The 10296-nt window shown below is 38.0% G+C and overlaps 2 protein-coding genes across 2 annotated transcripts; one reads left to right on the top strand and one right to left on the bottom strand.

The window, feature by feature from the left end:
- On the top strand, positions 1-5793 carry LOC122298427 (auxin efflux carrier component 6-like). Its single transcript, XM_043108158.1, has 7 exons — positions 1-499; positions 944-1548; positions 3739-3946; positions 4024-4109; positions 4357-4514; positions 4733-4809; positions 5153-5793. The coding sequence occupies exons 1-7, from the start codon at positions 72-74 to the stop codon at positions 5217-5219; spliced, it is 1629 nt and encodes a 542-aa protein (XP_042964092.1). The 5' UTR covers positions 1-71; the 3' UTR covers positions 5220-5793.
- Positions 5794-7151: 1358 nt separating this feature from the next.
- Positions 7152-9449, bottom strand: LOC122298504 (stearoyl-[acyl-carrier-protein] 9-desaturase 6, chloroplastic-like). Its single transcript, XM_043108277.1, has 2 exons — positions 8759-9449; positions 7152-7978 (listed from the first exon to the last, which is right to left on the bottom strand). The coding sequence occupies exons 1-2, from the start codon at positions 9383-9385 to the stop codon at positions 7412-7414; spliced, it is 1194 nt and encodes a 397-aa protein (XP_042964211.1). The 5' UTR covers positions 9386-9449; the 3' UTR covers positions 7152-7411.
- Between the last annotated feature and the right edge of the window lie 847 nt (positions 9450-10296).

The following is a 10296-nucleotide window of genomic DNA, read 5'->3' as shown; positions in this document are numbered from 1 at the left end:
TCATTAGCACAGATCAGAGAGAGAAGAGAAGAGAGAGAGAGAGAGAGAGAGAGAGAGAGAGAGAGAGAGAGATGATAAGTGGGAATGATTTCTACAAGGTCATGTGTGCAATGGTTCCTCTATATTTTGCAATGTTGGTAGCATATAGCTCAGTGAAATGGTGGAAGATATTCAGTCCCGAGCAGTGCTCAGGGATCAACCGGTTCGTGGCCGTGTTCGCGGTTCCAGTGCTGTCTTTCCACTTCATATCTCAAAATAATCCTTACCAAATGGACACCAAGTTCATACTGGCTGACACTCTCTCTAAGGTCGTGGTCCTTGTTTTGCTCTCAGTTTGGGCTATCTTTTTTAATGGTGGCTTGGATTGGCTTATCACTCTCTTCTCCGTAGCCACTTTGCCTAACACTCTTGTCATGGGCATTCCTTTGCTCAAAGCCATGTATGGTGATTTCACTCAGAGCCTCATGGTGCAAGTGGTTGTGCTTCAATGCATCATATGGTACTTATCAGATATTTTCTTTTCTTTCTTTCTTCTTCTTCCCCTCTGTCTCTTCCAGATTTTCATTGATTAGTCCTTACGATCTTGAATTTTGTGAAAGTGTAATCAAAGGGTCTCTTTCTTGTTACTGCTTTCTACAGTTTTACTTAGCTGAAGCACTGTTTGTAAAAGTAAGCTGAAAAGATGGAAAAACAAAAAAAAGGAATGGCTTTCACATATATAAAAGATTATTCTATAGTTCTAAATTCAAGTGAGATGGTTCATTCGTTTATCAACTTGGAATTTTCACGTCAAAGTCTTTTCTTTTTTAGCATTTCATATGATTATTTTGGTACAAACACGTGTTTGTTTATGTCAGTGTTTTGCCGTTTCTCTGTTTCTTTTGTTTTGGTTCTTAAACGAGTTTTAATGCTAACTAATTAGAGGTCTCGTGTCAATCCGTAGGTACACACTCTTGCTCTTCCTCTTCGAATACCGAGCCGCCACCCTGCTAATCAAAACCCAATTTCCAGGCGCCACCGCCGCCTCCATTTCAAAATTCGAGCTCGACAACGATGTGATCTCGCTCGACGGCCGGGACCCACTACGCACCGAATCGGAACTCGACGCCAATGGCCGCACCATACGCGTGCGCATCCGACGGTCTACTTCCTCTGCCACCGACGTGTCCCCCTCCATAGGCATTACTCCCAGAGCGTCAAACCTGTCCAACGCCGAAATCTTCTCAGTCAACACTCCAGCACAGCTAATTCCGCACGATGTCGCATTTGGGCACAACGACCTCGCTCTCGGGTACCGTTCCGGGAGCCCCCGGTTGTCTGGATACGTCTCCTCCGATGCCTACTCTCTCCAGCCTTCTCCACGCGCATCGAATTTCAACGAGCTTGAGACGACGACGGGGAGCACTCCGGTATGGTCGAGGTCCCCCGTAGCCGGGAGAGTTTTCCGTCAGACTTCTCCGACTTTCTCCGGCGTGACGATGATGTGGGAATCACCCGTGCTGTGTGCGCAAGGAGATAGACAAGGATTCAAAGATGTCATGGTCACAGGTATGTACCCAGTACCGAACATGGCAGGTCTGTGTCCGCCACTGTGTTTGTTTGATTCATCGTCGTTTCCTCCGTTTCGGAGGGGAAAAACGCTGAAATGACCCTTCTTTTTTCCATAATTATATACGTCAGAATTAATATCAAGCAGACATGAAAGCTTTTTCAGAATATTGGGGTACTGCAAATGCCTGAATGTTGTCTGCAGAAATCTGACATGAGCACAAGCTGGTCTGAGGTTGATCCCTCAGTTAACAATCGAATTCACTAGTTGTTGTCGATAATGGAAGGAAAACACTAGGAAAGTTTTTATTTTTCTTCAAAAATGGGTAGGGGCTGGAACAAACGTACATCTGCATCTTTTGACATTTGGTTTTTGTCATGTTGCTTAGTTTCCCAGCTATGAAAGGAAGGATTTATTTGTTTGTTTAGTTCTATCATCTAAATATTCTAAAACTTGTTCTTTGCTCAGATAATTGGGGACAGAAAAAGAGAAAAAGTGGACACAAGATTGTAACATATCATACATTGCTTTTTCTAGGAGTTTGTAAGTTCGTGCAACCAAACTTTTCAAAATTATTACAACTTCAAAACATTAAGTAGAAGAAAGATACACACATAAGTAAATTATAAAATCTTTATTATTGAGTTAATATTACTCAAAAAATCTACACTGACATATTATATGTCGTTTCATCTAATTCATGTATTTATCTTTCCTCCTCTCGAGACTCAAATTTAAACAAGAACTTAAAAGAATATTTTTATAGACTAGTTTTTCTCACAAAATGCTATCTCCAAATATATATGTTCATATTAAAGGGTCTTTTTGAAACTAGTTTACTCATTTACTCTTCATTAGAGCCATAACTTACCAACATTAATATCACCTCTAAAAGGATCTAATTCTTGAAGGGTTGATATGGAATCTTAAATCTTTACCTTTTCCTACCTGTTAGGTAGAAAAAGATCAAGAGCTAGAGTGTCTGCCCATAACAGGATGCATGATTCAATGTAGAATTAAGGCTCTATTTAAGTGAGCAAATTACTTCTAAATTGTGTGTAGCGTTTAAAATGTTAAGTAGCATCATTAATATGGGGGCTAAATGAAGATGCATTCTTCCAAGAATGGTCATGATTTTGAGATTTTAAGCATAGTAAACAAGAACCCACTTTTTTTTCTCGTTTAAAACAGTTTTTTTTTTTTTTTTAATATTTCTGATCAATCTTTGGATAAAGTAAGCCTCGTTCTTCCTCATGGTAGGAGAGTTTGGTGCATGGAAGTGGGGTTTACTCTCTAGGGTAAGTCCGAAAGACCTGCCTTGGACAGCTTCCCCGATATTTAAAAAAAAAAAAAAAAAGAAGGTTTGATTTTGTACTTAAAATATGAAATCCATGGTCCAACTTCGCTAAATATAAGATACTATTGGACAAAGAAATCTTGTGAAAAAACCTAGACAAGCTTCCAACATAACTTTATAAATTTTGTCTATTTATTTTCAATTTTAATTTCTTATTATTATTTTTTTAATTAGCATGACATGATTGAGAGGAATAAAGAAGTGACTCCCATATATCACGCTTCACCGATTACAAATAAAAAAATAAATAAACCAAATAAAAGTGGTCAAAAGTGATATTGAATTATATATTTTTCCATCCAACATTTTATTGCTGAATGCTCAGTAAGAATCTTAATTGCTTGGAGCCATCATTTGTTTGAGGCACGTGTGTAATGATAGAGGTGAGGCCTACTTGATTGCCTAATTGGTACTCATGTTAAAGCATCCAACTTTGTAACAGCAACATAAATTTTCCACTTCGTAATCATGTTGTCTGATATCATGTCTTTGTTTCACAAAGATCAGTCCTGCTTTCTTTTCATCTTTCTCACGGAGAGTTGTAGTACTAGCTGTAGTTGGTGATCATGCTTTGCTCATTCTCTTACGCATGCATCATATAATTAATTTATTTTTAGAATAATACTAGATACAGTTGTAAAGTGTGTAAATCCTACATATTTCAAAAGAGTTCATTATTAAAAAATTAATTTTTTCATCTAGTTCTTACACGTTTTTTTTTTTTTTTTGGTTAAAAAAGAATGCGTACTCTAAGAAAAAATAACAATGTTTTGCATTTCATGTGGGTATTAATTACTGTATTAATTAACTAGCATTAGCACTGATCTCTTAGGGAAAGAAATTAGCTTCAGAGACAGCACCAAAATCCAAATGCCAGAGGAAGCAGATACCAAAGGTGCCGCACCGACCACCACTCAAGAAATGCCGCATGCTTTTGTCATGATGAGGCTTATACTCGTCGTGGTTGGAAGGAAGCTTTCTCGCAATCCAAACACATACTCAAGTGTATTGGGACTTTTGTGGTCTCTCATCTCATTCAAGTGAGTTACTGAATTACGTGTGTGTGTATATATACATAGTTTGTGTTGATAATGACGAGTTTTGGATGATCTCGCAGATGGAATGTAGGGATGCCTAGTTTGGTGAAATACTCGATCAAAATAATCTCAGATGCAGGTCTTGGGATGGCCATGTTCAGTTTAGGTATATAATTATCTGCCTTCACACACATATATATACACATTCAATTGAGAGGATCATGTTCATTTGTTTGAGATCATGATCTCCAAAATTAAATGCTTATGCGGGGTCTACATGGCACGGAAATCCTACACGAACAACATTAAATACTGTCGGATTTATGTGTTGGAGAATCTCTATTCATCCCGTACTCGCTTATATGTTAGACCAGAAAGGTGCTTGGATTATGACCAATTGCTGAATATTGCAGGGTTGTTCATGGCCCTGCAGCCCCGGATTATTGCGTGCGGAACAAAAAGGGCAACAATGGGGATGGCAATTCGCTTCCTTTGTGGACCCATAATAATGTCAGCCACCTCGGTTGCTGTTGGATTAAGAGGTGTAAAGCTACATTTTGCCCTTGTACAGGTACTGAGAGCTGTACCAATGTAGAAGGTTTCCATGCATCCATGGATATATATATCTTGCATGTACATGTACATTCATCATCAATGTTGGTGCTTTTCTTTTTTATTATATACATATACACTAGATCACTGCCTGGAGAGAGAGATTGGTGGATTTTAATTATGATTGTAAAACTTTCCATCTGTTGGGTTTATAATCATGTTATTGCTGAATCACAGGCAGCTCTTCCACAAGGCATTGTACCATTTGTCTTTGCAAGGGAATATGGGTTGCACCCTGACATTTTGAGTACAGGGTAAGTTGCATTTAAGAATCATCTTTCAGTTTTACTTCCAAAATAGCATTGGATTAATACAATCATCATGTTTCGTTGGTAGTAATTACTCCAATAAAAGTCCAATAACCACCAACAATCATCAAAAGTCATTTGTCTCCTTATCGAATGGCTTATCGGGATTTGTTTTTGGATTTATACTATTATTATAAAGGGATACAAACTGACACATGCAATACTGAAGTGTCACTATTATACGACAATGTCGCAATACTTACAAGTGTTGTAGTTCACTCATTTTCCATTGCTTCTATACACAATGAACAAACTATGACATGGTCTTATTTCTTCTCCTTTTTTGTAGGGTTATCTTTGGAATGTTAGTCTCATTACCTGTGACCCTCCTGTACTACATATTTCTAGGCCTATGAAGAAAAAGGAGCGGTACTATTACAAGAAGTAGGTGGTGCATTTTCAAATAAAGCATGTGGAGCCTCCAAAGTATAATGCTCCTAGCTAGTATCTAAGTAGCATGGAGTTCAACAAGAAGCTACCATGTCTCCCTACAATTTCGTGGGTGGTCGACCATCATACCCCATGGTCGACCCCATCATGTTGGATGATGATGTCGCCAACATATAACATATATATATAATCATGATCATTAGCTTCGAGATCAATGGTATTATAAATTTGTAGACTTTCCCATTATTGTAAAGTACTCTAAGAAAAAAGTTGACTTTTATAAAAAAGCCAAGAGGTTAGGGTCAAATTAGAATGGGACAAACAGGATGATATTAATTAGGGTTCTTCATGCTCTTGTCTGGGTTACTATCCTAGTACATGGATTAGTGGTAACCGAAAGGGAAAAGAAAATATCGATCATGGCTTATGATTAAGGTAGGAGCCTTCTTTTTTCTTGTTGGGGGAACAGCTAAAGTTTGTGCAACCAAGTGTGTTTTGACTCAAGAACAAAGGAAAAATCATGCCATTTATTCCCATATATATCACCACTTCTTCTGTGTTTGTCTTTCAGTATCCTAAGCAATTATTACAAATCAGTTTATGCATGGGAAGAAAGGAAAGATGTCTTTTTGAAAGTGGTGAAACTTTCTTGTGGCTTAAGTCAATGAACATCATGATTTATGTTTTTTTTGCTGGAGAGTATCATCTTTCTCTTAAGTTTGATCTGGAATAGACCATTTTGTCAGTCTTTCAAATGAATATGTACGAAGAAGGACCTTAATTCTAGGATACCTTAGTTTATCAGAAACTGATGGAAGGAGATTAATTAATTAACATACTCCTCTCTATCTCTAATTAAATATCAAAGAGAAATGAGTTAGCCATAAAAGAAATTTTATAAAAATAAATTTAAATTAATATGTTTTGATATAGTACGTCAGAAACCAATGGAGGAGATTAATTAACGTACTCGTGTCTCTATCTCTAATTAATATCACGAGTAATGATTTAGTTATAAAAGAATTTTATAAAAATAAATTTATAAACTAACGTGTTTTGATATGGTATTTCAGATTATAAAATTATTTTTATTGTAAAATAAATATAGAGTAAAATAAATCATTTCCTGCACACTTCGACTCGACATCCCAAGCTTTTCAGGCCTCATATTTTTACCCGTTTTACATTTTTTATTTTTCATTTTTGGGAGGCACTTGTGGGAAGGAATTAGCATGCAAGCTCAAGTTTTAGGCCCAGTACAGCAGATGAGGATTGAGGAGTGCTCCCCTTTGGACCCTTGTGAGGGGAGAAAAATCCACACCATTCCTCAGAGCACTTTGACGCAGCTATCAAGAAGCCATCTCTTTTTCTCTTTTTCGGTTCTTTTTTCCAGGACCTTGGTCTATCTCTTGTGGTTTCTGATTTGGGTTTTTATTATTATTATTTGATTTGTTCATTTGATTGTTGTTTCAAGGTTTTAAGGTTGATATGCTTGGTTGAAATATGAGATTGGGTGATCATGGGGAGACAGAAGAATTTCCTTTCAAGCAAAATCTGTTTCTCTAGTTGTAGGGAATTTCCGCATGGCTTGTGAGGAACTTCGTTGGTTAGAATCCAGGGCAATTAGGACGCAGTCCCGAGTTCCCAACTTCCTGATCTCCCTCTCTTTCTGTGTCTGATTGAACTTCCTTTGGTAGATCATTGATGAGGTTGGCGAACATGAGGGCAAAAGTTGAACTGGTCTTGTGAAATATTCCTGACTGAGTTGAAGATTGCTACTGTTATGTGCTTCAAGTCTTAGAAGTTGAGTAACGTTTGAAAATTAATATGTATTTTTTAATAATAAATAAATATTATAATTATAATTATAATTAAAATAAATTATTTTAATAAAATAATGATAGATTTAAAAAGTTTATTATTTGATAATAATAGATAGTTACTAGCCAAAGCCCGCCTTTCTTTTGGGCTAGGAGTTCTAGCAAAAAGTAGGCCCAGTTCATTACAGTCCAATACCGTAATCATACTCTTATGATTTACCGTGGAGGCCCAAGTTGGATCCCATTCGGCTAAAAACTCTTTAATTCCAAGGTCTCGGAAAGCAAGTCTAGGAAGCTCATTAATTGACACGTGCATAAGGAGCTCCACTTGATTTTATTTACAATTTGACCTCCCTATTGAAAATCCAGCTAAACTTAACGCCACGGGGCTCCATCTTCTTCGCCAACTCGTCCGCTCGCTCCTGTAACCTCCTAATCCTTGGCGCCAGTCCGCAAACGAAGTCCTGCGCGCGTCTTCCCTCGTCCGTCAATCCCTCCAGCTTCTCCAACCCCCACCGTCCGACCAAGAACTCCATAATATCAGCGTAGTCGTTAGCCGTGTACACGCCCAGCCGCTGGGCGACCACTGAGAAGTGCTCGAAAAGGAGCGGGTCACGGCCGTCGAACATCAGGTGGGCCGGCATGGTGATCTTCTTGCGCATCATGTTGGCGACGGCGAGCATGGCCCCCGTCGGATCCACCTCGAGGAGCTTCTCGACGATCTTGACATAAGCATTCTCGTGGCGCTTCTCGTCGGCTGCGATGGTGCCGCATATGCGCGCCAGCAACGGATCGCCCCCGTACTTCGCCAGCCTGGCCGTGTTCCCGTGCGACACGAACGTGGCTCGCTCTTGAAACGACGTGTACACGAAGCCCAAGTACGGGTTGTTTTCTGTTCCCGGATCCTATCAAAACCACAATGTCGGGTCTTAGAAATGTCTTGGAATGTAAAATCGTGTTTATGTTGTGATAAAAATATATATTATATTATATAGTTTAATTTTAATCTGATCCGTTAAATTTATCATGTTAAAATTTTAAATATTAACGCGACTTATTTTGATTCATTTGTAAATATTACGAAATAGATTAGCACGACATAATACGACCCGTTTCAAACTGTTTATGTAAATTGGTTGAATATGTCTTAAATTAATCAGTTTGACATGATTAAATTTAGTATAATTTTATATAAATTTTAAAATCACAATATCTATAAAAATTATAAAACTAACTATAAGTCAAAAATTACAATTCAAATAATAAAAATATTGAAATTAAAATTCTAACAAATTTACTTTTAAGTAGAAGGATATAATTGTAACTTTAACTTTCTTAACGTGTCATAACGGGTTGACCCGTTATCAATCTGTTAAGCAATAGTGTCTTAATAAATCAATATATTTTGATCCGAACCCGTCAAGATTAAATTCTAACCCCCTATTATCGTATCTTATTTGTATTAGATTAATCAATCGTGTAACATATTACTACCCTTACCAATGACATGATTAATATTTAGAGACTATAAAGAAGATTTTTTTTATCAACAATTCTTTAAAGATAAAAATAATTTTCTTTTTCTTATCATAAATTTTATAAAAAGAAAATATATATAATTTTCTTTTTATCATAAAACCTATAAAAATAAATATAATTTTCTGTTCTAATTGCTCAAGACTTACCATTCCAGCTCCAATAAGATACTGGACGGTCCTCTCAATCATGAGCATGTCGACCCGACCCGAGAGATACAAGTAGGTCCTAAGCAGATCCCCATGCCTATTCTCTTCGGCAGTCCAAGCCCGAGTCCATACGGCCCATGGGCTGACGCTGGCCCCGGTCTCGTCCCTGACCCCATCCCACGTGTTGATCATGGTCTGGTACGTGGGGAGTGCGTCCTCCGTTATCATATCCCCCACCAGCACCACGAAATACTCGTCCGGAAGCTCCGCCGTCCGCTTCCGAAGCTCCCTCACCTGATCAGTAAATTCTTCGAACGGCAATGTGGGGTCGGGCACCATGTTCTGGGGCTGCCAGCATTGCTCCACGGGCTTCAGAAGTGGCAGCACGCTCTGAGACGCCCAGTTCTCCAGAGACTTGAACACTTCCATCTTTTCCGGCGGCATCGAGTGCGTGATCTTCTGGTGCTTGAGAGCAGGTGGTCGTACTGCCGGAGCTGCTGTCATAGCGAACCTGACGGTGGTGGGTGATCGGAGGCGGTGGAGGGTCGGATTGCAGCCACTTGACCGGCGCAATGCCTGGTTTTCCGTGCAAAAGCTGGAATACGAGTATAAGGCCTGCATCTGCATGGTTGTCTTCTGGTTGTTGAGAGGGACTTGGCAATTGAGAACCGCCTGCAGTTTTATTTATGCGACAGGACGCCAAATATTTGACCTATATTCTCCATAAAAATTACTATCCTACCATTTCTTATTGACAAAAATAAGAATTACAGACCTCTTGGCATTAAATATTCATAAAACCAGACTGTGATTGTTTCAGTATGCGTGTGTTTTGTATGTGAGCTGTCGGCCTCTCGTTTTGACTGCTTCAATGAGTCCCAGCTACCCTATTAATTGGTCGACACCACGTTTCTTTTTCTTTCCTCCTTTGTGATTTCGATAAAGGAAAAAAGAAGTTCAAAAAAGAAAAATGAAAAATTCTACCAATCAGTAGAAAAAAGGTCATAAATATTACTTGTATTATAAATTATCTTAAATTATATGATTATATTTAGTTAGTCATCAAATATATAGTACTAATCGTTAAATGTATAGTGCTAATGTATAGTGCTAGTCGTCTAATATATAGTGCATAGTGTTAATATAGTGAGCTAGTTGTCAAATGCATAGTACATAGTATTAGCATAGTGAGCTAGCCGTCAAATGCATAGTGCTAGTCGTTAAAAGCATAATCTCCTTTGTACTCCTATATATATCGTTGAATCCTTTAAGGAATTCATAAGTTTCATAACTTCTCTGAGCTCTATCTCTTTCTCTCTCATTTTGAAAGTTTTATAACACGTTATGGCTCTCTCTTTTCAATGATTTCATAACACGCTATCAGCACGAAAGTTCTGACGATTTTGAAGCTAGTAGTCCTCTACTTCAAGTAAGTTTTTCAATATATTTTTGTAATTTCCAAAATGAATATGAAATGTTACATTACTTAATGAAAACTCTATACTTATGTTCCTGATTTATATATGTAAAAAATGTCA

The sequence above is a fragment of the Carya illinoinensis genome, chromosome 16, assembly GCF_018687715.1.
Source record: "Carya illinoinensis cultivar Pawnee chromosome 16, C.illinoinensisPawnee_v1, whole genome shotgun sequence".
In the NCBI taxonomy this organism is placed as follows: Eukaryota; Viridiplantae; Streptophyta; class Magnoliopsida; order Fagales; family Juglandaceae; genus Carya; species Carya illinoinensis.
Note: the sequence above shows the minus strand (reverse complement) of the source record. Positions and strands in the feature narration are given on the sequence as shown.

Excerpts from the sequence above, each read along its gene's own strand:
- LOC122298504 (XM_043108277.1), bottom strand. The coding sequence starts at position 9,385 with ATGCAGATGCAGGCCTTATACTCGTATTCCAGCTTTTGCACGGAAAAC. Across the intron at positions 7,979-8,758 it reads ATCTTATTGGAGCTGGAATG|GATCCGGGAACAGAAAACAA; the intron begins GTAAGTCTTGAG and ends TGGTTTTGATAG.
- LOC122298427 (XM_043108158.1), top strand. The coding sequence starts at position 72 with ATGATAAGTGGGAATGATTTCTACAAGGTCATGTGTGCAATGGTTCCT. Across the intron at positions 1,549-3,738 it reads CAAAGATGTCATGGTCACAG|GGAAAGAAATTAGCTTCAGA; the intron begins GTATGTACCCAG and ends CTGATCTCTTAG. Across the intron at positions 4,515-4,732 it reads TACATTTTGCCCTTGTACAG|GCAGCTCTTCCACAAGGCAT; the intron begins GTACTGAGAGCT and ends GCTGAATCACAG.